Source organism: Cololabis saira, chromosome 2 (genome assembly GCF_033807715.1).
Source record: "Cololabis saira isolate AMF1-May2022 chromosome 2, fColSai1.1, whole genome shotgun sequence".
NCBI classification, from domain to species: domain Eukaryota; kingdom Metazoa; phylum Chordata; class Actinopteri; order Beloniformes; family Belonidae; genus Cololabis; species Cololabis saira.
The window spans coordinates 1,266,590-1,294,172 of NC_084588.1; the positions used below are offsets into that span (position 1 = coordinate 1,266,590).

The window sequence follows — 27,583 nt, forward strand, 5'->3', positions numbered from 1 at the left end:
TCCATTAAAAAGTAACTCAGTTAGTAACTCAGTTACTTAGACCAAAAAGTAAGGAGTTGAAACTATGAAAAGTAACTTTTTAGTTAATTAAAAAAAAAAAACATTATTTTAATTGCTCCCATTAATGCCCCTCTAGCCTTCATTTCAGCAGGTTCTGTATGGAGAATAATACAAACTGTTGATCAACTTGACAGTTTCAATTCATTTGCATTCACATCACTGAATTCTGCTGAGCATTATGGTATGTACAAACAAATCTGACACAAACACAAAGCTATTTTTAAATGGCAATTTATTTAAGTCAGTCATAAACTGAACAAACGCAGGAGTTTCTAAAACATCATAGCCTAATAAAAGCCTTTTTTTCTTTCTAAATGACCTCTGAAATAAATAACACAAAACTGTAAACAAACTAAATATAGGCTATTATTCAGCATAAAAGTGCAAAGTAGTCCGGACCTTCCAATGTCTTCTTTAGCTCATTTTCCATTTTTGTATATTCCTTATCCAAGTAGTTCGAATACGTTTTCCGTCCCATTTGCCGCATGCCGCCTGGTCATGCTATCATGCTAATTAGCTGCCTGAAAGCGGGTGACTCCATTGTAGAAATAGACAGCATGTTTTCTACCACATGTTTTGTCAAGTTGGACCTGGCTTACAGACGTCCCTCGGTTAAACTCCACTGAAATGTTTTTGTCATTGTGCTGCTCGACAAAACCGAAATAATGACAATATCTCCACGTTGCGAAACTCCCCTTGCTCTCTTGGCTCGCCATGACCGTCGTGTTTTTGAACCCACACACACTCGCCCACTACGTTTCCCCCGGTCTCCATGTGGGGAAAAAAAGCTTCACTGTAGCCAGAAATAACGGAGTAACGCACCGTTTGGTAACGGTAGCCTAATTGAGTTACTGAATTTAAAAAGTAATGCGTTAGAGTATTAGTTACCGCCAAAACTAACTGCGTTACTGTAAGGCGTTACTAAATAAAGCGACACTGGTGTTCACATACAGTGACCTCTGGAAGTGTTCCCGAGTCCATGCAGTGATAAGAATCACGGCTGGTTTTAATGCACTGCTGTCTGAAGGCCCGGGGATCACGAGCATCCAGTTTTGACCTTCGGCCTTGTCTCTTATGTCCCAGATTCCTGCTGATTCTTTTAATCTGTTGATAATATGATGTATATGTTATAATCTTCACATTCTTAACATTATAATTTATTGTCAAATGCTTTTCCAGTTATTTTTCCAGCCCTTTGCTCTTTTCCAACTTTTTTGAGCTGTGTTGCTGCCATCAAGTTCAAATCAGCTGATATTTTCAATGAAATGGTAAAATGTCTCAATTTCAACAAGTGATATGTTGTTTCAACACATTCTCACTCCCAGCGCGTCAAAAACCGACGCTTGGTCAGGGCCCTTAGGCGTCAGTTTCTGACGCACAAGGTCGCCCTCAGCGTCATGCACCGACGCAGCGGGCTCTCAACAGATTCTAATGTAACCCGGCGGCGTCGTTTCAAGCCGCTCACAGCATCAATCCCATTGGATAAGTGAGGACCGGCTGCGTCGCTTCCAGCCGCTGGGCGCATCAGTCCCCCATTGGATAACGGAGGATCGGACACACGGAAGTATTCTAATTACTGTCCGTTTTGACGTTAACGGCGAATTTCACAATGATATCTGTAACATTTCTTAAGGCAGAAACACAACATTAGTGGGTTAATTTCCTGCACATCAATGTTCATGTTTTTCCCTTCATTCTGAGAAATAAAGAGTTGTTTTACGCTAAGAGCATCATGCCAGCCAATCAGAATCCTGGAAAAAACATCAACAAATGACACGTGTAACTTCCAGGCTGATTTATGGTTCCGCGTTACACCAACGCAGAGCCTACGGCGTAGGGTACGCTCTGCGTCGATTTAACGCGGACCATAATTCAGGCTTTATTCTAAAGGATGCGGCGGCAAAATGTTGCAAGGATGTCTTTGTGGTTTCCATTCGGAGCTATAAATCTGTTTTTTCCTAATCTGCAGGTCAACATATGAGACGTAAAATGGTTTTACTGACACCGGTGCTGTCGCTGCTGCTCTCCTGGGCTGCGGCGGAGACGTGCCGGGGGACGCGCTGCTTCTGCGGGGGCTCCGGAGACCCGAGCCCGGGCAGCAGAGCCTCCAGACCCCCGAGCACCCAGGGGAGCACCCCGGGACAGCACCCAGGGGAGATGGGCGCACCCCGCCGGGGCGCAGCAGCAGGACGCGCGGCCGCGGATTGCGAGCGCCTCCAGCGCTGCCGGCGCTGGCAGGATGCTCCGGCGCGCACTGCTCCGGCTCGGGGAGACGCATCCCCATCCCCATCCCCATCCCCATCCAGCCCGAAAACGACACCCGGGACTGTCGGGGGATAGAGTGCAGGCTGCCGCTGAGGATCCGAACCAAGCCCCGGGGAAGGTCCTGCGTCGGGGACGGCTGTGCCCCGGAGGAGGAGAGCACGCCCCCGCTGCGTGTGTCCGACAGAGCCGCGCAGTTCCTGGCCGACTTCCCCGAGTTTGGATATCTTCATCATCATCATGATCATCTTCATCTTCATCATCTTCATCATCATCATCTTCATCCTCATCATCATCATGATCATCTTCATCATCATCATCTTCATCATCATCATCATCATCATCATCATCATGATCATCTTCATCATGATCATCATCATCATCATGATCATCTTCCTCATCATGATCATCTTCATCATCATCATCATCATCATCATCATCATCATCATGATCATCTTCATCATCATCATCATGATCATCTTCATCATCATCATCATGATCATCTTCATCATCATCATCATCATCATGATCATCTTCTTCATCATCACCATCATCATCATCTTCATCACCTTCATCATCATCTTCATCATCATCACCATCACCTTCATCATCATCACCTTCATCATCATCATCATCACCTTCATCATCTTCTTCATCATCACCATCACCTTCATCATCATCATCATCATCACTACCATCACCATCATCATCACCTTCATCATCATCATCATCTTCATCACCTTCATCATCATCATCATCATCATCACCTTCATCATCATCACCATCACCTTCATCACCTTCATCATCATCATCATCATCACCATCACCTTCATCATCATCTTCATCATCACCTTCATCATCATCATCATCACCTTCATCATCACCATCACCTTCATCATCATCATCTTCATCATCTTCTTCATCATCACCATCACCACGATCACCATCATCACCACCATCACCATCATCATCACCTTCATCATCATCATCATCATCATCATCATCTTCATCATCACCTTCATCATCATCATCTTCATCATCACCTTCATCATCATCATCACCATCATCACCTCCATCATCATCAGTCAAGTCAAATTGCACGCGCGAGGTCCCGTTCATCGCTGCTTGCAGCTTTAATTTATATTTATATTTATATATAACTATTTTAACATTTCTAAACATTTCTAAAATCCGCACAGTGGATGAAAGTCACCTCCTGATACAGAGTCTAGAATTTCAGCTTCCTAGCTCAAAGCGTTAGTGAACTGTACGAAATAGGCCTCATAACATACATAACAAACCTCCTGTGCCTACTGAGCATTAATAACATGTCATAATCGAAGGAGAACTAATTAAAACGGATGTCCTTAACATGAACCTATTGTATTATTGAATTATCAAGGACACTTTCGTGTTTTTGTGTTTAGAAATGTTAAAATAGTTATATATAAATATAAATATTAATTAAAGCTGCAAGCAGCGATGAACGGGACCTCGCGCGTGCAATTTGACTTGACTGATGATGATGGTGATGATGATGGTGGTGGCGATGAGGATGATGATGATGAAGGTGATGATGATGAAGGTGATGAAGGTGATGATGAAGATGATGATGATGATGGTGGTGGTGATGAGGATGATGATGATGATGATGATGAAGGTGATGAAGGTGATGATGAAGATGATGATGATGAAGATGATGAAGGTGATGAAGGTGATGGTGATGATGAAGGTGATGATGATGAAGGTGATGAAGATGATGATGATGAAGGTGATGGTGATGATGAAGGGGATGATGATGATGATGATGATGAAGGTGATGGTGATGATGAAGATGATCAAGGTGATGATGATGATGATGATGATGATGAAGGTGATGATGATGATGATGATGAAGGTGATGGTGATGATGAAGGTGATGATGATGAAGGTGATGATGATGATGATGAAGGTGATGATGAAGGTGATGATGAAGATGATCAAGGTGATGATGATGATGATGATGAAGGTGTTGGTGATGATGAAGATGATCAAGGTGATGATGATGAAGATGAAGATGATCATGATGATGATGAAGATGATCATGATGAAGATGATCATGATGATGATCATGATGATGATGAAGATGATCATGATGATGATGATGAAGATGATCATGATGATGATGAAGATGATCATGATGATGATGAAGATGATGAAGATGATCATGATGATGATGAAGATATCCAAACTCGGGGAAGTCGGCCAGGAACTGCGCGGCTCTGTCGGACACACGCAGCGGGGGCGTGCTCTCCTCCTCCGGGGCACAGCCGTCCCCGACGCAGGACCTTCCCCGGGGCTTGGTTCGGATCCTCAGCGGCAGCCTGCACTCTATCCCCCGGCAGTCCCGGGTGTCGTTTTCGGGCTGGATGGGGATGGGGATGGGGATGCGTCTCCCCGAGCCGGAGCAGTGCGCGGCGGAGCATCCTGCCAGCGCCGGCAGCGCTGGAGGCGCTCGCAATCCGCGGCCGCGCGTCCTGCTGCTGCGCCCCGGCGGGGTGCGTCCATCTCCCCTGGGTGCTGTCCCGGGGTGCTCCCCTGGGTGCTCGGGGGTCTGGAGGCTCTGCTGCCCGGGCTCGGGTCTCCGGAGCCCCCGCCGAAGCAGCGCGTCCCCCGGCACGTCTCCGCCGCAGCCCAGGAGAGCAGCAGCGACAGTACCGGTGTCAGTAAAACCATTTTACGTCTCATATGTTGACCTGCAGATTAGGAAAAAACAGATTTATAGCTCCGAATGGAAACCACAAAGACATCCTTGCAACATTTTGCCGCCGCATCCTTTAGAATAAAGCCTGAATTGGCTGGCATGATGCTCTTAGCGTAAAACAACTCTTTATTTCTCAGAATGAAGGGAAAAACATGAACATTGATGTGCAGGAAATTAACCCACTAATGTTGTGTTTCTGCCTTAAGAAATGTTACAGATATCATTGTGAAATTCGCCGTTAACGTCAAAACGGACAGTAATTAGAATACTTTCGTGTGTCCGATCCTCCGTTATCCAATGGGGGACTGATGCGCCCAGCGGCTGGAAGCGACGCAGCCGGTCCTCACTTATCCAATGGGATTGATGCTGTGAGCGGCTTGAAACGACGCCGCCGGGTTACATTAGAATCTGTTGAAAGCCCGCTGCGTCGGTGCATGACGCTGAGGGCGACCTTGTGCGTCAGAAACTGACGCCTAAGGGCCCTGACCAAGCGTCGGTTTTTGACGCGCTGGGAGTGAGAATGTGTTTGTTGTTTATGTTCTGTTGGGAACAAAACATGGGTGGACACGTTACCATTATTATTTTAGTTCTATATTTAGGGTCCGAGCACTGACAGTGCGAAGGCCCTATTGTATCTGTAGGAATTTATTTTTTCTCGTTTTTCTCCTCGTTTTTCTTCCGACGGAAGGAGGGCCTTTTTGCCCCCCTAAACGTGCCCCAAAAGTCACCAAATTTTGCACGCAAGCCAGGCCTGGCGAAAAATTTGATATTTAATGGTTTGCATTAATGGGCGTGACCTAATGGCTCAACAGCGCCCCCCGGAAACTTCAAGCACCACAATACGGTTTGATGTAAATGCACGAAAATCAGTACACACCTGTATCATGTTGCAACTTAAAGAAAAGTCTCTTGGCGCCATGGCCGAAACCGAACAGGAAGTCGGCCACTTTGAATTAATCGTGTAATTTTGGCGCAATTTATGCCATTTCTTCGGCCGTTTCTTCGGCCGAACCGTAACGTGCACCCAGGTGTTTTATACATCAAAATGTGCGTCTCCATCCTGCGACGACGCACATTACTTTTCTCAGTCAAAAGCGTTACTGTGGCGACGATAGACACCAAAAAGCGTGCCCACCCTTCATCTGATTGGTCCATATTTGATAGTTCCTACTGCCATAACTTTTAAACGGTTTGACATAACGACTCGTGGGTGGTGTCATCGGACTCGGTTTTGAGTCCTTGACCATAATTGGTGCAAATTAGCCCCACCCCTTCTTCTGATTGGTTGATATGTGATAGTTCCTATTTTCTGCAATAACTTTTGAATGGTTTGACATAAAGGCAGGAGGGTCCCCCCTTATGATCCAGGTGCTGGTCCAGGTTTCTTCCCTCCTAAAGGGGAGTTTTTCTTGCCACTGTTTGGCTTAAGGCTATTCTCCCACTATGGGAGTTTTTACCTGCCATTGTTTATGTAATAATTGATGGTGGGTTTATGTTCTGGTCTCTGGAAAGCGTCTAGAGACAACTTTTGTTGTATTAGACGCTATACAAATAAAATTGAATTGAATTGAATTAAAGACTCGTGGGTTTTGTCATCCGAAATTGGTTTTGAGTCCTTGACCATAATTGGTGTGAATTAGCCCCGCCCCTTCTTCTGATTGGTCGATATTTGATAGTCCCTATTTTCTGCCATAACTATTGAATGGTTTGACATAGAGAGTCATGGTGGTGTCATCGGACTTAGTTTTGAGTCCTTCTGAGCCTGTTCATCGCTGGTTGCAGCTTTAATTATTCACGTTTTTGTGCAGCTGGCCTTGTTTTGACCAGGCTAAAAATTATGCTTCCTTAAAAGCAAATCCACATGATTATGTTTTTCTAACCCAGAACACATTTTGTCACATCGCACAGTGAATCCTTAGTATCAGCTAGATGTCCACCTCATTGCTCTAAAAATAAACAGGTGAAAATTTACACCTGCATGCAATATCCCTGAGGCAGACATGAAGGGGACTTAGGCCCGTTATCTTTCACTTTTAGAAATGTGAAACTGTCATCTGCAGACAGCTATGATATTAACCACTGAACCTGAATTTGAAATAATTTATTGTTGTCCAAAGAAAAATTGCTTTAATTGCTCAGAAATGTAGGACTTTTCAAGATTTTCTATTATATGTCCCCTTTATTTAAACCAACAAAATTTTCCATTTGCTCTGTGTGTGTGTGTTTGTGTGTGTGTGTGTGTGTGTGTGTGTGTGTGTGTGTGTGTGTGTGTGTGTGTGTGTGTGTGTGTGTGTGTGTGTGTGTGTGTGTGTGTGTGTGTGTAGGTCGACATTGATGGGCTGTCTAAAAAGAGCAGTTTGTCAGTGAGACAAGTTCAACGCTGGTTCAGAAGAAGACGGAGACAGGATCATCCTGGAGTCCTGAAAAAATTCAGAGAAGCCAGGTCACTACTCTCGCGTGTCTGTCTCTGTGAGTGTGTGTGTGTGTGTGTGTGTGTGTGTGTGTGTGTGTGTGTGTGTGTGTGTGTGTGTGTGTGTGTGCGCGTGTGTGTGTGTGTGTGTGCGTGCGTCATGACGCAATTCCCGTCATTTCCGCTTTTTCTTCCTGTATCCAAATCCAAAACAACAACAATAACAGCAGCACGGCGGATAATCGGACCCGCTGGTACCGTTTTGTTTCTTGTCCCTTTAGTTCGCCTTTTTCTGCGTCTTCCACCGGTGCTTGATCTGGTCTGGCGTTCGCAAAAATCCTGCTTCGCGCAACTTTTTGTAAATCTTGGTATCCCGGTACTTTCTACTGCCTACAAATGCCAAAATGTTCATGTCTTTCATTACATTTATGAAGTGATTAGTCTCCTCCTGGTCTTGGTTTCTCCGTGTTTATAAGAACTTCCTGACCCCTGCCCCGCGTTGCCCCAGGACTTTACTTGACGTGTCAAGCATGGGTTTACAAAGGAAGGACAAGTTCAGGCGCCGCTCCCATCCCCACCAAAACTCCACACACTTGAACGAGGCGGAGCAGAGCGGAGCTTTACTGGCCAGAGAGGACGGAGATGGGAGGCTTGCATGTGGAAGGAAGGCTGATATCAATGGAGTTGGAAATAAATGAATTCAATTGGTGTTGCTTGCTTTGCTGTCTAAGCCCGGGTAGCAAGCCAAGTTCTCTGCTACAGTTGTTTTGTTTTTTTTTCTTTTAAATTTTTCTTTTCTTTTATTTCTTCTTTTCCTGTAATTTTCAAAAAGGCCTTAATACGTCTGCCATTGCTCTGGATGTGCTCTAGAGTACTCGTCTCTTTTACTCTGTGCCTGCCTGTCACCCAGACCGGGCCTCCTCCAGGTTGCACTAGTTCCCGTGTATAGTCATTTTGATATGGAAAAAAAAAAAAAAGAACTTCCTGGACTCAAAAGACCAAGATTCCTTTTGATGGGGATATTCCGTTTGGCGTTTACATGACCAAACATTCAGGTTAGAAAAGGAGTAACCCAGGGGTCATATTCCGGTTTTTAAAAACCGGAATATGAGCAAATTCGGGTTATTCAAAGGGGTTATTGGTGTTTACATGGCCGTGCGCAACCGGGTTATTGCTAATATTCCGGTTAGAAAAACGGTTATTGATGCATGGAAACGTAGTCACTGATGTTGATATACATGATATCAAAATCTTTTTTGAAAACTGGAAAACTAAAGAAGCCAAACAAATTTAGATTGAAGAGCTCTTCCTTTGTTTTGTTTTGTTATTGAAATCCCTCCGTCCGTCCGTCCGTCCGTCCGTCCGTTCATCCATCCATCCATTATCTACATGCATCCATCCATTATCTACAGTGGGGCAAAAAAGTATTTAGTCAGACACCAGTTGTTCAAGTTCTCCCACTTCAAAAGATGAGAGAGGCCTGTAATCATCATAGTTACACTTCAACTATGAGAGACAAAATTGGGGGAAAGAATCCAGGAAATCACATTATAGGATTTTTATTGAATTATTCGGTAAATTCCTCAGTAAAATAAGTATTTGGTCACCTACAAACAAGCCAGATTTCTGGTTTTCACAGACCTGTAACTTCTTCTTTAAGAAGAAGTTTTAACTGGTCATCAGTATAAAGACACCTGTCCACAAACTCAAAAAAATCACATTGCAAACTCCACTATGGCCAAGACCAAAGAGCTGTCAAAGGATGTGAGAAACTAAATTGTAGACCTGCACCAGGCTGGGTGTGAGGAATGTGGTTGTTGAGGACCCAGATGCAGGAGAGCGAGAGGCAGGAGTTCCAAAAAACAGGATTTATTGGAGCAAAAACACAAAAACAAGAACCAAAAGCGCTGCTGGGCAGGATCAAAAAGAGAACAAAACAGGGATCCAAAAAACTAGGCGTGGAAACATGGAGGGAGAAAACAGTACGGACCGACAAGGAGCAAGGTAAAGACAAGACCAGATATACACAGGGGATAACGAGACACAGGTGTGAACAATCAGGGCAGATGGAAAACAGGCGGGGCAGAACAGAAACACAAACTGGGGGAAATGTCAACCACTGACACTGGGAAGACTGAATCTGCAATAGGTAGCAGCTTGGTGTGAAGAAATCAACTGTAGGAGCAATTATTAGAAAATGGAAGACAGACTTCCGGTTATGGCGGCATAGTGGAATGCAGCAGTAGACAGGAGCTCCGCACCAGTCGGTTGCAAAACTAAATAATACTCGAGATATTAACACTTCAGAGGCTGTGTTTCGTCACCATGAAAGGAGCGAAGACAAACAGAGGACAAAAAAGTGCGCAGAAAACAGGGAATATAACGCAAACGGCGTTACAACCCTTGCCTGACTCCGAGGATTCCGAGGAGGAAGAAAATGGCGACAGGACGAAGCTAACTGGGAAAACTCAAGCTGGCGACATACTGCAAGAATTAACTTCTGTTACTCGAAACCTGCAGGAATTCAAGCGCGAGATGCAAACTACTCTTAAAGATTTCCAGTCCAACCTCAGAAGGGACGTAAGAGAAGAGCTAACTACTTTCAAACAGGATATTAGCCAGAAGCTAACCGAAACTGCCACTACTCTACAAGCACAAGGCGAGGCTATCAGCGCAGCTGAGACGCGCATATCAGACCTGGAAGCAAGCGGTTAAAGACGCGCTCCTGTTGCTTCTTAATCAGCACAGTAAGATGCAAGAAAAACTGACTGACTTAGAGAATAGATCCAGAAGAAACAACATACGGCTCTACGGGTTACCAGAAAATACAGAAGGCGCTTCAATGGTGGATTTTGTCAACAACCTGCTCTCTACCGAACTCGCCCTGCCTGATGGAGTTAAATTAGAGATCCAAAGAGCGCACAGAGCACTGGTCGCTAAACCCGACTCAAACTCACCACCCAGGTCTGTTATTGACATCAAAGAGATGGTGCTAAAATCAGCATGGAAAAAAAAGTGTGCGTGGGTGAAAAACAGATTTTTTTTGACCACGACTACTCAAACGACGTAATGATTAAGCGACGAGCCTATAAGGAAATTAAGAAGGCTTTAAAGGAAAAAGGAATACGTTTCCAGACCCCTCTCTCAAGAATCCGAATCCACTGGAGCAGCGGGACCCGGACCTACGAGAGTGCCCGGGAGGCGGCTCTCGCCCTGAGGGTGCAAGGAATAGACGTGGAGACTCCGAAAGTCACATCGGACATGAACATGGAGGAACGTATCCGAAAAGCGTTTCCATGGCAACGCGTAGCTTCCAGAGATGACGGGGACCAGATGACAACACGCACGAGTGAGAGGCTGCAGGAGTTCAGGAGAGAAACACAGCGCTGACGAGACAGATAAGTGCAACCTGATCTCACAAAAATCCGTGAAATGCCCACGACCTCTCACCACTATTTTCCGTGGTACCAACACGGAAACTGGTAAAATTACGTGTGGGCACCACGGATATTGTACCATGCAAAGTCAATGGGATCCGTGGTCGTGATATATACACGAATTATGACATTATTATTATTTATATATTATTCTTATTTATAGTGGCTAAATTATGCGTTTTTGTCACGCAAGGTACGGTTTTTTACTGTCAGTTTGTAAAAACACGTTTTTAACGCTGTTTTAGCAGTGTTTTAATGAGGTTTTAATCTGACCACCACGGATATAGTACTATGCAAAGTCAATGGGGTCCGTGGTCGTGATATATACACGAATTATGACATTATTATTATTTATATATTATTCTTTGTTATAGTGGCTAAATTATGCGTTTTTGGCGCGCAAGGTACTGATTTTTAATGTCAGTTTGTAAAAGCCCGTTTTTAACGCTGTTTTAGCAGTGTTTTAATGAGGTTTTAATCTGACCACCACGGATATAGTACTATGCAAAGTCAATGGGGGCGTGGTCGTGATATATACACGAATTATGACATTATTATTATTTATATATTATTCTTTGTTATAGTGGCTAAATTATGCGTTTTTGTCGCGCAACGTACTGTTTTTTAATGTCAGTTTGTAAAAGCCCGTTTTTAACGCTGTTTTAGCAGTGTTTTAATGAGGTTTTAATCTGAGCACCACGGATATAGTACTATGCAAAGTCAATGGGGGCGTGGTCGTGATATATACACAAATTATGACGTTATTATTATTTATATATTATTCTTTTTTATAGTGGCTAAATTATGCGTTTTTGTCGCGCAACGTACTGTTTTTTAATGTCAGTTTGTAAAAGCCCGTTTTTAACGCTGTTTTAGCAGTGTTTTAATGAGGTTTTAATCTGAGCACCACCGATATAGTACTATGCAAAGTCAATGGGGGCGTGGTCGTGATATATACACGAATTATGACATTATTATTTTTTATATATTATTCTTTGTTATAGTGGCTAAATTATGCGTTTTTGTCGCGCAAGGACCTGATTTTTAATGTCAGTTTGTAAAAGCCCGTTTTTAACGCTGTTTTAAGAAGAGACAGGCGATATTTAAAGTTTCTCCCATTTCGTCAACCACAGGGGATTCCCTGGGCGTCCCCTCTACGTCATAGAGTGACGAGGGGGGATCCTGATCACGTGACGGATGCCCCCGAATAATAATGATAATGCTAATGATAATAGTAATAATAATAAGAAGAAGAAGAAGAAGAAGAAGAAGAAGAAGAAGAAGAAGAAGAAGAAGAAGAAGAAGAAGAAGAAGAAGAAGAAGAAGAAGAAGAAGAAGAAGAAGAAGAAGAAGAAGAAGAAGAAGAAGACGAAGAAGACGAAGAAGAATGATAATAATAATAAGAATGATGATAATAATAATGATAATGATACTAATAATAATAATAACAATGATGATAATAATAATAATAATAATGATAATGATAATAATAATAATAATAATAATAATAATGCTGAAATTAATTAATTATTTATATTAATCATAATATTAATATTTAGTATAATAATAAATACACCTGTAGCACAAACCAGTGTTTATAGCAAACATTCAGAGACATTATCAGACAATGATTAAGGACGCAACACAGTCTCACTCCGGAGGCGCAAATAGGCTCCTATTGGCTGCAATGTAATCCCGTCTGCGGCTAGATTTGACGCTCGGAGCAGGTGATCACCGCGAGCGGCTTCCCCATTCCTCTTTTTTTTTAAATGCATATACTTCAATTTAAAAGATGGTTTGATGACATTTCTAGCGATAAATTTTCAGACACAAATAGAATACACCAAATTGTATGACACTTCCAATGTAATCCAGTCTATATGTGACGATCAGAGCAGTACTTCAATTTAAAAGTGTGGTTTTGATGACACTCCTAAATTAAATACTTACCTGCTGTATTCTACTGCCCTTATTTTTAATAGCTTGTGCTCTTACAACGCCATATTAAAACAAATTATAAACCACATTAACACTTAGAAACAAAATAGATCGAGGGATGAGGTATGAAAGATCTGTTTTGAAACGTTGCTTAATACGTTACGGCATTGAACGCAACCCTTTCTGTCGCCGAGATGGGCAGCAGGACATAATGTTAAAATAGCACTAATAAATGCATAGATTGATCTTTTCCATCACATACATCTACTCACGATATAAATATACATTTTATGGTCACACTTTGTCTGTTGAAAAATGAGCGGATATATTATTTCGGAACCCTAATGTCAACATCTTAACCCTAAACCGGAAGAGGTTACAGAACTACAATTTGCGCCAAGTTACAATACACAGCATTGTGCTACGTCATAGCTTTTGTAGTTCCAATGAATTAGCGCTTATATAAAACTGTGATCACGAACTTTGCAAGCTTATTATATGTTTTTAAGGGTGGGAAGCACGCCTGTTCGGTCTGATTTTGACTTTTGTATTGGTAAGAGGGTGAAATCATGTTTTTTATAGGTTTTGACCCTATTCAGTGGCGCCCCCTATTGGACTACTGTCGGGCATGATAGTAGAGGTGCAGAGCTTTCCAAAACTGTTGACCTCATTTCTCTAGCATATTTTGTTGTTGAATTATAGGCCTTCAAAAGTGTCACAGGTACAAGGTTCAAAGGGCACACCTGGGGAGCAGGAATTGCCCACAAATCTCATATTGACATATGTTGCTCCTGAGGTCAAGACCTTTCCAACGATGTCTTCACTGTTGTCCTACGACAAAGTTTGATTTTCTTGTTGGTACACATCATGGATGTTTGACTTGTATATTCAGAGACGTCTTTAAGGGCCAAGCTGGAAACAATCAGTCAAAATCTTTTAACGAGTATTTTGTGGCCAGATTTCTTTAAGATATTGATGATAGTCATACTATTCAATTTGGACCAGTTCTGAGTTTATTTTCCCCTTTAAATACTGATTGTTTCACCTTTTGAAATTTTCCCATTATCTTAACATGGCTATTTATAGACCCTTTAACCCCTTCCCCAGTCTGACAGGATGATCCTGGATGATCAAATTTATAATATATCATAGTGCTAATACATTTCTGTGTGTTTAAGTTATGCAAACACATCTTAAAAAATGTTTTTAAAAAAAGTTCAAAAGTTCTGGTAACCTCCTTCCGGTTTAGGGTTAAGATGTTGTTTGTGTTCAATAAATGGAGAGGAGACATGGAGCGTGTCCATCACTTCAGCAGTACTTTAATCAAAGATATTCTATACAGTTTATTGAACGTCTCTGCTTTAATTAACGTTCAACGGTTAACGTTCGAGACATCAGCTGTACAGCACTTCCTGTTTAACAGTCGGGGCAAAACGTTACCATGACAACACCGGAGGGGGCGGGGACTCCGACTATGACAGAATCCCATAACAGATGTTGACGTTAGGGTTCCGAAATAAAATATCCGCTCATTTTTCAACAGACAAAGTGTGACCATAAAATGTATATTTATATCGTGAGTAGATGTATGTGATGGACAAGATCAATATATGCATTTATTAGTGCTATTTTAACGTTTTGTCCTGCTGCCTATCTCGGCGACAGGAAGGGTTGTGCCTATTTGCGCCTCCGGAGTGAGACTGTGTTGCGTCATTAATCATTGTCTGATAATGTCTCTGAATGTTTGCTATAAACACTGGTTTGTGCTACAGGTGTATTTATTATTATACTAAATATTAATGTTATGATTAATATAAATAATTAATTAATTTCAGCATTATTATTATTATCATCATCATCATCATCATCATCATCATCATCATCATCATCATCATTATTATTATTATTATTATTATCATCATTGTTATTATTATTATTAGTATCATTATCATTATTATTATCATCATTCTTATTATTATTATCATTCTTCTTCTTCTTCTTCTTCTTCTTATTATTATTATTATTATTATTAATAATATTACTATTATCATTAGCATAATCATTATTATTCGGGGGCATCCGTCACGTGATCAGGATCCCCCTCGTCACTCTATGACGTAGAGGGGACGCCCAGGGAATCCCCTGTGGTTGACGAAATGGGAGAAACTTTAAATATCGCCTGTCTCTTCTTAAAACAGCGTTAAAAACGGGCTTTTACAAACTGACATTAAAAATCAGGTCCTTGCGCGACAAAAACGCATAATTTAGCCACTATAACAAAGAATAATATATAAATAATAATAATGTCATAATTCGTGTATATATCACGACCACGCCCCCATTGACTTTGCATAGTACTATATCCTGGTGCTCAGATTAAAACCTCATTAAAACACTGCTAAAACAGCGTTAAAAACGGGCTTTTACAAACTGACATTAAAAAACAGTACGTTGCGCGACAAAAACGCATAATTTAGCCACTATAAAAAAGAATAATATATAAATAATAATAATGTCATAATTCATGTATATATCACGACCACGCCCCCATTGACTTTGCATAGTACTATATCCGTGGTGCTCAGATTAAAACCTCATTAAAACACTGCTAAAACAGCGTTAAAAACGGGCTTTTACAAACTGACATTAAAAAACAGTACGTTGCGCGACAAAAACGCATAATTTAGCCACTATAAAAAAGAATAATATATAAATAATAATAATGTCATAATTCGTGTATATATCACGACCACGCCCCCATTGACTTTGCATAGTACTATATCCATGGTGGTCAGATTAAAACCTCATTAAAACACTGCTAAAACAGCGTTAAAAACGTGTTTTTACAAACTGACAGTAAAAAAAAACATACCTTGCGCGACAAAAACGCATAATTTAGCCACTATAAATAAGAATAATATATAAATAATAATAATGTCATAATTCGTGTATATATCACGACCACGGATCCCATTGACTTTGCATGGTACAATATCCGTGCTGCCCACACGTAATTTTACCAGTTTCCGTGTTGGTACCACGGAAAATAGTGGTGAGAGGTCGTGGGCATTTCACGGATTTTTGTGAGATCAGGTTGGATAAGTGACCATGCAGGACTGAATCTAAGAGAGCTATAGGTTGAGGTGGAGGAAGCTTTGGGGGTGAAAGTCACACAAGGACATCACTCAGGAAAGAGACATTCTCAGTTTTGATTTACATATGGGCGAAATAATATTTAATTTTATTTTGTTGTATTTATTATTTATTTTTAAAATCCATATTGCATGGTTTTAAGATGCAAGGTTTGCATTTTTTCCTTATTTATCTTCTGCCTTCTTCATACAAACACCCCTGAAATATAGCTTCCTCTAACCTTACAAAACTGCTTGGTCACTACTACATGCACAGGAAAAAGCATCCGACTGGCTGGATTACTATTGTTGGACATGTCTAGGAGGAATGGGAGAAATCACTCCACCCCTAGGGGGGGCCCCGACCGTTGGGGAAGGAATATCCCCCTACCCACCAACAGGGACGCAAAGGGAATAAAGTTTTCCCTACTCACGGAAGAGACTGTTCTTGTTCGTATTTTTGTTGGGACTTTGTTCTGTCCCTTTTGTTTCAGTTCTGAAGACCTACATTCATCTGTAATGACAATTGAAGGTAGTGCAATACAAGGGGAGGTTTTAAGTTACTCCACTCCATCGGATAAATGGTGAAAATAATTACTCTGAATGTTAACGGGATTTTAAAACCTGCTAAGAGGACCAAAATTTTAACTAAATTACAGAGAGAAAAAATAGATATAGCTTTCCTGCAGGAGACGCATCTCACAGAAATAGAACACAAGGAACTTAAAAGGAAAGGTTTTAAGCATGTGTTCTCATCCTCGAATAGATCAAAACACAACAAGCCATTTTGATTTCAGGGAATATTGTTTATGAACATCTAACGCAAATAACAAACAAGGAGGGTACATTTATTCTGATTAAGGGCAAGATTGATGGTGTTTTAATGACTCTGTATAATGTATATGTACCACCAGGATCAGGGTGGGAATTCTATCAACAAATCTTTGACAAAATAATAATGGAATCAGAGGGAATAACAATTTGTGGAGGTGACTTCAATTTGACTTTAAACCCGAACATGGACTCCTCTGGTACGAGAATGCGCAAACCCAATAGCACTGCTAAAAAAACACGCACTTTAATGGCAGAATTAGATATAGTTGATGTATGGCGAGAAAGTAACTTGACAACTAAGGATTATACTTATTTCTCTTCCCCACATTCAGTATATTCAAGAATAGACTATTTCTTCATGTTTAAGAAGGACAAGCAGTGGGTCGAAAAATGTCACATAGGATGCATAGATACAGTGCCTATCATAAGTATTCACCCCCTTGGATGTTTTACCCTTTTAGTGCTTTCATAAATCAATCCTGGTCAATAAAATTTGGCTTTTTTAACACAAAAATTTATTGAAAAAAACTCTTCAATGTCAAAGTGAAAACAGAATATATAAAGAAATATAATTGTTTGCATAATTATTCACCCCCTTCAAGTCAGTATTTTGTAGATGCACCTTTGGCTGCAATCACAGCAGTGATTCTATGTGGATAAGTCTCAATCAGTCTTGTACATCTGCCCACAGCAATTTTGCTCCATTCTTCCTTGCAAAACTGCTCAAGCTCTGTCAGGTTGCGCGGGTATCGGGCATTAACAGCCCTTTTCAAGTCCAGCCGCAAATTCTCTATAGGATTGAGGTCTGGGCTTTGACTTGGCCACTCCAGAACATTAACCTGGTTCTTTTTTAACCATTCCTGTGTAGCTTTTGCAGTATGCTTTGGATCATTGTCTTGCTGGAAAATAAATCTTCTCCCAAGCCGTAGTTCTCTTGCAGACTGAATAAGATTGTCCCCCAGGATTTCGATGTATTTTGCAGCATTCATTCTGCCCTCAATCTTTACAAGCCTTCCAGGTCCGGCTGCTGAGAAACATCCCCACAGCATAATGCTACCACCACCATGCTTCACAGTGGGGATGGTGTGTTTTTGGTGATGTGCAGTGTTTGGTTTTTGCCAAACATAACGTCTTGTCTGATGGCCAAAAAGCTCAATTTTGGTCTCATCAGACCAAAGAATCTTCTTCCACTTGACCATGGAGTCATCCACGTGCTTTTTGGCAAACTCTAGTAGAGATCTAATATGAGTTTTCTTCAACAGTGGCTTTCTCATTGCCACTCTCCCATAAAGCTTTGACCGGTGAAGAACCCGGGCAGCAGTTGCTATATGCACAGTCTCACCCGTCTCTGCAGCTGAAGCTTGTAACTCCTTCAGAGTAGTCATAGGGGTCTTGGTTGCTTCTCTCACTAGTCTCCTACTTGCACGGTCACTCAGTTTACAAGGGCGGCCTGATCTAGGCAAATTCACACAAGTGCCATATTCCTTCCATTTCTTGATCATTGATTTCACTGAACTCCGGGGGATGTTCAATGCCTTGGAATTTTTTTATATCCATCCCCTGAATTGTACTTCTCAATAACCCTTTCCCTGAGTTGCTTGGAGTGTTCTTCTGTCTTCATGGTGTAATGGTAGCGAGGAGTACTGATCCACCAGTCTGGACCCTTCAGAACCAGGTGTTTTATACCTCAATCACTTGAAACACACCCACACCACTCAGGTGATCTTCATTTCACTAATTGTGAGACTATTGGAAACAATTTGATGGACCTCTATCGAATTAGACCAGTCAATTAAAAAGGGGGTGAATAATTATGCAAACCATTATATTTCCTTATATATTTTTATTTTATTGACATTACTATGTAGAAATCTGTTTTCACTTTGACATTAAAGAGTTTTTTCCAGTAAATTTTTGTGCTAAAAAAGCCAGATTTTATTGACCAGGATTGATTTATGAAAGCACTAAAAGGGTAAAACATCCAAGGGGGTGAATACTTATGATAGGCACTGTATATCTGACCACTGCCCCGTTTACATGTCAGTGAACATAGGAACAAGACGTAAAGAAACACTCTGGAAACTGAACTCCAGTATCTTAAATAAAGACACGGCAGAACATTTACAAAACGACATAGAGGAATATTTAAAATTTAACGATAATGGAGAGGTGTCACCGACTGTGCTTTGGGACGCATGCAAGGTAGTAATGAGAGGCAAATTAATTGCCATGACATCCTTGCTTAAGAAACGCAGGAAGGAAAAACTGGATAAACTCTATAACGAACTAGAAATACTAGAACAACGGCATAAAAAAATCTTTAAATTCAAATATAAAATTAGAGATGAAAATGAAGAAAAATGAAATTGACGAAATATATGCACAGGAAATTCAAAAAAGATTAATGTACACCAAACAAAAATACTATGAAGGAGGCAGTAAGCATGCTCGACTTCTTGCCTTTAAACTGCGAAAACAACAAGCAGATAATACAGTATATTCCATAAAGGACCCGGTGACTAAACAAGAATATCATGACATCGATAATATTAAAAGTTGTTTTAAAATTTTTTATGAAAAACTATACGCCCAACCACAAGTAGATAACGACAGCAAAATGGAGGATTTTTTGAAGTCAGTGAATTTGCCAGTCCTTTCTGAAACTCAAAATAATACATTAAAGTTCAGCGATAACAACGGAAGAAGTCAAAAATGCCATAACAAGATTGAAAACAAATAAATCCCCAGGTCCTGATGGATACACAGCACAATGGTACAAAACTCTAAGAGATGTATTGACACCTATTTTAGTGAAAACATTTAATTGGGTTTTGCAGACAAAAGAGACTCCAATTTCCTGGAAGGAAGCAACAATATCGGTTATTCCAAAACCAGGAAAGGATAAATCAGAATGCACCAATTACAGGCCAATTAGTGTACTAAACTTAGACTATAAGTTATTCACTTCTATCCTTGCTAAAAGATTTGACAAGATTCTGCCACAGATTATACATTTGGATCAAACAGGGTTTATTCAAAGTCGACAAACCCAAGATAATATAAGACGTACACTACAAATTATTAGACATACTACCAAAAATAATCTTCAGGCAATGATCGTTAGCTTGGACGCGGAAAAAGCTTTTGATTCTGTAAAATGGACATTCCTATTTAAAGTAATGGAAAAATTTGGCTTTAATGAGACAATAATACAAACAATAGAAACGTTATACAAAAACCCATCAGCTCGGCTGAAGATTAATGGAGAACTCTCAAAATCTTTTATACTTGAACGATCAACGAGACAAGGATGCCCATTGAGCCCTCTTCTTTTTGCTATTTTTATCGAGCCTCTAGCTCAAGGAATAAGACAAAATAAAGCAATCGAGGGGATAAAAATAGTAGATGACCAGAAACTGGCGTTATTTGCAGACGATGTATTAATATATCTAAGTAATCCAACACGATCCTTGCCAGCATTAATGACATGCTTAAATGAATATGGCTCTTTCTCAGGTTATAAATTAAATGTTCAAAAAACACAGAACCTTAGTTTTGATTACAATCCTCCTCCTGATCTCCGTCAGAAATTTCAGTTAAACTGGGATGAAAAATCTATAAAATATCTAGGAATTCATATCCCTAAGGACTTGTCTAAAATAGCAGAAATCAATTATAAACCTCTTATTAAGGAAATCAAGGAAGATATTCATAGATGGAGTCTGATACCATACCTAAGCCTCAGCTCACGTATTGAATCCATCAAGATGAACATCCTGCCGAGGGTTTTATACCTTTTTCAGTCATTGCCCTTAGAAGCACCAGAAAAACAATTTCAAGTATGGGACAGATTAATTTCTAGGTACATATGGGCTGGGAAAAAACCCAGAATACGATATAAGATACTCCAGCTTTCAAAAGAAAAAGGAGGACTTGCTCTTCCTATTCTGAAAGACTACTACAAGGCAGCTCAACTTAGACCTTTGATCGCTTGGTGTACTCCTAGTTACAAGGCTAGATGGAAAAATATTGAACAAACAATGGGAAAAGGATTTCCAGTCACTGCTCTGATTGGGGATCCGTCATTACACAAACACCTTACTGACCAAGATAATCCTTGGATCACTAATTCACTAAAGCTTTTGAGTGATGTATCAAAACAGCCCGATTTAAGAAAAGTCATTTGAAATCTTGAAATGGTTTGCTTATGACCCACAATTTACACCTAGTCAACACGACCATAGATTCAAGGATTGGACCTCCTTAGGACTTACAACATATTATTCTCTAATAAGTAAAGGTACGGTTATAAGTTTCCAAGATCTAAAGGATAAATTTGGCCTGCAGAACCAGGACCTCTTCAGGTATTTACAAATAAGAGATTATGTTGGGAAAAAAATTATAAAAAATGATTAACCTAGAAATGATATTCTACAGGTGTTTGTTAATGTTTATAAAGATGAACCTTATAAGAAGATAATTTCAAAATTATACACAAGTCTTCAATCATCTAACAAAGAAAATACAGCTACGGTTAGATCAAGATGGGAAACTGAAAGCAATATCATAATTTCTCAGGAGAAATGGAAGGAAATTTTTAAACAACAATGGAAAACAACAAATTCTCCACTCTGGAGAGAATATGCATGGAAAAATGTGATCCGCTATTTTTGCACTCCATATCAGAAGAGATCATATTCTACTCAGACAGATTGTTGGAGATGTTGTGGAAGCAAAGAGGCGAATCACTACCACATATTCTGGTGTTGCCCTGTTGTGACCCCATTTTGGTTGCAAGTACATCAAATTCTTGAGACTGTGTTTTCAACAGAAATAACTTTTGGCTTTAGTTTGTTTTACTTGATGGATATAGAGGAACTGGAATGGAGGAATAAAGACAAATATTTATTGAGAATATTACTGGTGGCTTGTAAGAAATCAATAACAAAAAAATGGCTGAAGAGGGAGACACCTAGTGTCGATGAATGGATTGATATTGTGTACAGCATCTATGTAATGGAAAGAATTACTTTTAATTTAAGAACACAAAAAGAGGCATTTAATGATAATTGGCAAAAGTGGATTACATATGTCTCTACCACAAGACCGGACTTCAGGTAATTTCAAACTGTATTATCGGAATATTTTTATACGTACGTACTTTTTTCCTTTTTCTGGAAGTGTTTACCAGTCCCCTTATGTATGCTTTTGCTTTCCCCTTGATATTTGTTCGGATTTATAGGTCTTCATGTTGATTGTTTGATTTTTTGTTTATGTACAAAACCAATAAAAAGTAAATGACAAAAAAAAAGAAAATGGAAGACATACAAGACACTGATAATCTCTGCAGGGAGATCTGCAGGGAGGAACGGACCAATCACTGCTCTACAGGAGATCTGCATGGAGGAACGGACCAATCACTGCTCTAGAGGAGATCATGGAGGAACGGACCAATCACTGCTCTAGAGGAGATCATGGAGGAACGGACCAATCACTGCTCTGGAGGAGATCATGGAGGAACGGACCAATCACTGCTCTAGAGGAGATCTGCATGGAGGAACGGACCAATCACTGCTCTAGAGGAGATCTGCATGGAGGAACGGACCAATCACTGCTCTAGAGGAGATCTGCATGGAGGAACAGACCAATCACTGCTCTAGAGGAGATCTGCATGGAGGAACGGACCAATCACTGCTCTAGAGGAGATCTGCATGGAGGAACGGACCAAAATACCAGCAACAGTGTGTGAAAACCTTGAGAAGACTTAAATAAAATGTTCGATCTCTGTCATTGCCAACAAAGGGTATATAACAAAGTATTGAGATTAACCTTTTTTAATGACCAAATTTGCAATTTAATTCTTTAAAAATCAGACAATGTGATTTTCTGGATTTTTGTTTTTGTCTCTCATATTTGAGATTTACCTGTGATGAAAATTACAGGCCTCTCTCATCTTTTTAAGTGGGAGAACTTGCACAAATGGTGGCTGACTAAATAGTTTTTTGCCCCACTGTATACCTTTTCCATCCATCCATCCATCCATCCATCCATCCATCCATCCATCCATCCATCCATCCATCCATCCATCCATCATTCCATCCATCCATGATCTATACCCACCTATTCCAATTCAGGCTCAGAGGGATTTGCTGACGTCTATTACAGAATATGTGTCAACCACACATGCTAACTCTTACAGGGAGATTAGAATCAACATTTAAGCTGACGCAGATGTTTTTGGACTGTGCGAGTAGCAAGAAAAAACCCACACAAACATGGAGGGAACATACGAACTCACATACTCTGCTGGGAGTCAGACCAAGAACCTTGTTATGATGAGGTATCAGTGTTGCTCGTGTTTAGATAAAACTCCTAATTTGAAAAAAAGAAGGAAACACTGATATAATCATGCTATTTCAAACCCTTTCCTTTGGACATAATGGTTTGGATGTAAAACAAAAGCCATTTCTTCCAGAAAATATCAGGGGACTCACGAACATAGATTGCAAGGATTTCATCGTGAATTCTTGCGCAGAAATCTTTTGCCAATGCAAAAAAAAAATTCAGATGTTTAAAACTGCGTACGCCCAAACCATGCATATTTAATTTGAACATCACAACCATCGTGAAATTGAATATGGATGTGGGAACATGATACTCCTCCCTGTGTCCTCCCGCAAGCGAGGATAAATGTCCATGAAAAACTGCTCATTCAAACAAGGAACTTCCAAAAGTTTTTTAATTGAGTGTGAGCTGGAGACACTCCTGTCAGAAGTTGAGTCCAGAAAAAAATATTTATTTGGCTGCATTTCCTCCGATTTAAGCCTGATTTATGGTTCTGCGTTAAACCAACGCAGAGCCTATACCGTTGCCGTGACGCCGTCGTGAACTCTTCGGACTTCTCTGTCACTCCATTTCGCCGCGGTGCAGTATCCCCCCAGAGCACTAAGGGGGTGCGTTCTTTTCCGAAGAAAAGAAAACGCGATTGATGCTCGAAAACCCTCCAATGTGGCTGAATTACAACAGTTTTATTGTTATCATCGTCTCTAGTTGATTCTTTGTTTAGCTTCCGGCTTTCCCGGTCACAGTGAACAATGGCGAACGAGAGAGAACCGGAACCGGAAATGCGTTGCTACCAAGCAAACCAATCACAGCCCTCTCGGTCTGCGTTGGGTCTGCGTCGACTCGACTCGTAGTTCCGTTTTTTGGGAGGTGCAGGTCAGGCTACGGCGTAGCTACGGAGAGACTCCCGCGTAGCCGCGTACCCTACGGAGCAGGCTCTCCGTTGATTTAACACAGAACCATAATTCAGGCTTTAGATGCATTCGGATGTCTCAACCTAGCTTGCTTTAAAGCTGGGCATACACTGTGCGATATTTTAAATCGTATGAGACTGCCCCATCTCACACTGCACGACTAGATCGCGGAGTTCAAAAGTTCACAGCCCACGATTTATGGTCTCACACTGTACGAGCCGATGCTCGGATGCGACCGGTCTGCTCACACTATACGATCATAATCCTCCTGTCGGACCTCTGTGTACTGGAACTCGAGGCAGGTTTTGGGGCAGCGGTGGGCTGTGCCCACCACCCAAATGTGCCTCCTGCCCACCCGATCAAAGGTTATGGGAATCCTTTATTTTTTTATAATTTTATTTTTATATATATATATATATATATATATATATATATATATATATATATATATATATATATATATATATATATATATATATATATATATTAAAAAAATCCCAAAATATCTGTACCGTTTCTGATTGGGTGGGCACTGCGCATCAATTTTAGACACAACAAAGAACTCATACCGCAAAAGTTGTGTCTCGGCGGAGGGACCCAGCGTCCCAGCAAAATGAGAAGAGAAAAAAGAGTTGTTCCGAACAGCAGACAGCGCACACCCTAAAGGCTGATTTATGGTTCCGTGTTACACCAACGCAGAGCCTACGGCGTAGGGTACGCCGTAAGGCTGATTTATGGTTCCGTGTTACACCAATGCAGAGCCTACGGCGTAGGGTACGCGGCGACCCGCACCATACGTGGAAATGCAGTCTTTTTTTGCTATTAAAACATGATTTGTAATGTGAATTTGCAACACTTAAACTACAAATAATAGTTTTTTGACGTGACATCAGATATTGCGCATGCTCTCTGCGAAAGGATGAGGCAAATCAGGTCGCAGCATTGCTTCAACTGTTGGACTCCTTCACGAGGAGCGACCAGGATTTCAAACACGCTTGATTTTCTTGCGACCTCACGATTTGTGATCGGGAGCTCGTCGTGAGGTTGCACGACTGGAAAATCGGCTCAAAACGAGCCGATAATCGCACGGTGTGTGCCCGGCTTAAATCCCACCTCCACGCCGGCTTCCACCTGTGGGCTCCCATTCAAAAGAGGGGCTTCAGTCCTACACGCCTGTATTTATGTGTAAGCCTGATAAACTTTGCTTCAATGGAGCCTAAACGCCAAAGCCAAATATGTGTTACAATAAAGTGTTTTAGACTTACTGCGAGAGTTGTCTGACTGACCTCTCTTGGATGACTGCAGCTGGAGGTTTGTCTTCTACTTGTTGGCGTTCATTGGAGGAATCGTGGCGCTTCATGATGTGAGTATATACAGAACAACATCTAACTGAGACTCATCCGTTTTAACAGGAAAGTCCCCACAGGGCAGTCTGGGCACCGCTGACCTAGAAGCTGTATTTTTATTGTTCTCAACTCTTTTCTTGCCTTTAAAGTCTGTGTTTTCCCTGAATGCTTTTTGCAGAAAGAATGGCTTTATGACACAAAAGAAGTCTGGACAGGTTATCCGAAGCAGGTGTGTTTATGTTTCTTTCAAGCCCATAGTCATGACGTCAACATCATTAAAACATTAATTTAATATGAGTTTATAAAGCCTTAAAAGTGAACAGAATGAATCTGATGCTTCTGTGTACTGTGGATTTACTTTGACTACCAAAACACAAAAAGCCAAATTTACTGAAAACAGCTGTGAGTGAACACAGTTTGTTCCTCCATCAGCGAGCTGACTGAACATCATTGATGGTTTGTGAGAAAAGGACAAAGCTGCATTGCCACAGCTATCAGTCTGACCGTGTCTACTATGGAAAACAGGGCAGAAACCTGACTGGAAACATGTCTTCCTTGAGGATTATTCTATTTTCTATCATGAATTTAGGGGGAAATTTGTTGCAGTTGAAGAATATTTGGATCCAACAATACATTTAATTTACATTTTGCAAGTGAAGTTGTAGCAGTGTTTGAAGAAAAAAATAGGGGGTTTGCATTGACGTCACTTTCCCACTGTACCAGCCCCCTTACTCACACTGAGTGGCAACTAGTGGAGAAGACGGGATAACAGCCGATTATCTTCTTAAATTAAAGCCAGTTGGACTTGACAGTGAGCCAGAGGCAAAAAAATTTCCTTTCTCAGTGCACTGTGTGTTACAGGTGTCCTGAAATGACAAATAAAAAACTATTGTATCGTATCGTACATTTACCTGAAGAACCAGTGGTCCATGGACATTAATATTTGGCCACCAGTTTCCTGATATGTATATGTACTTAATTTCTACGCCGGGGAAATACATGAAGCAAAGCTTGAAGGCTTACAAAAGTGTTCACGCTTGGTCCGACTTCAAGGCAGGATTTGTTGAAGAAATTAAAGTGATGAGGACACGGAACTTTATGATTTGACCGTTTAACGTTAGCTACCCAAAAATCCAACATTACCTGATACAAAATGGGAACCGCAAATCCACGTTTTGGTGTCTGGAATCCAGTTGTTTCTGTGAATTGCGGCGATCCATTTGTCTCTCTTAAGCTTATTTTTGGGCAGTCTGTAAAACGATAACTCTGATTTCTTGCTAAATCTATGAGTACAGTCGATCCCACAACAGCTCTTTCCCATTTTAGATGTTTTCCAGTTGCTCAAACTGAAAGTTTACGCTGCCACTCAGTCTTTCTGACACTCAGTCTTTCTGACACTCAGTCTTTCTGACACTCAGTCTTTCTGACACTCAGTCTTTCTGCCACTCAGTCTTTCTGACACTCAATCTTTCTGACACTCAGTGGGCGTAACCCGCTGTGAAGTCGCATCTGTGACGTCATGTGCATTCCCTCTATAGATTACATGTTTTAATCTAGGAAAGGTCCTGTCAAATTTAGGATCCAGTCTGAAACTAGTCTTCAGAAATGTTGCTCCAGTTAAAGGATCGATCCAGAAATAGTGACAGTTGGCCTCCCAGGGTAGCTTGTCTACAATTATAATTCAACATTGTCTTTTTGTCCAGTTTTTCCTGACTCCATGTCTGCTCGTCTCTGTCCCCAGTCAATGCTGGAGTCTCAGTACTGGTATTACATCCTGGAGATGAGCTTCTACGGCTGTCTTCTCTTCAGTTTCTCCTTTGATGTCAAGAGAAGGGTGTGTAGTGGTTGTCAGAGGTTGAAACGTAAGCTTTGTTCATCTCCTGCACCCGATAACACATACATTCCACAAGCCAAACTCCAAAAATATTGAGACACTTTTGGCGCTTTTACACTTTTACACTAGAACCTACTCAGCTTGTTTCTTTTTAGACACGCAGATCAGAAGTAGGAGGTTGGAGCGAAGCTGCTGTGACGTATTTGATTGTGTATCTAAACGAAGAAGACAACAACACTAAAGATGTAGAACCTGGAGGAGATGATAGATGTGCTGCTGGGTCTGTGGCTTGTGTTCTATATCAAGTTAAAAAATGAAAGTGAGAGAAGATT

The 27,583-nt window shown here is 40.9% G+C and overlaps 1 protein-coding gene across 3 annotated transcripts in view; it reads left to right on the forward strand.

Moving 5' to 3' along the window:
- The window catches only part of cers3a (ceramide synthase 3a), a 134,446-nt gene that overhangs the window by 91,384 nt on the left and 15,479 nt on the right, over positions 1-27,583 (forward strand). For all 3 annotated transcript variants that reach the window (XM_061735909.1, XM_061735901.1, XM_061735918.1), the window contains exons 4-7: positions 7,390-7,508; positions 25,377-25,434; positions 25,596-25,646; positions 27,159-27,251. In XM_061735909.1, coding sequence (XP_061591893.1) covers positions 7,390-7,508; positions 25,377-25,434; positions 25,596-25,646; positions 27,159-27,251 — 321 coding nt within the window. The remainder of the gene's footprint in view (positions 1-7,389; positions 7,509-25,376; positions 25,435-25,595; positions 25,647-27,158; positions 27,252-27,583) is intronic.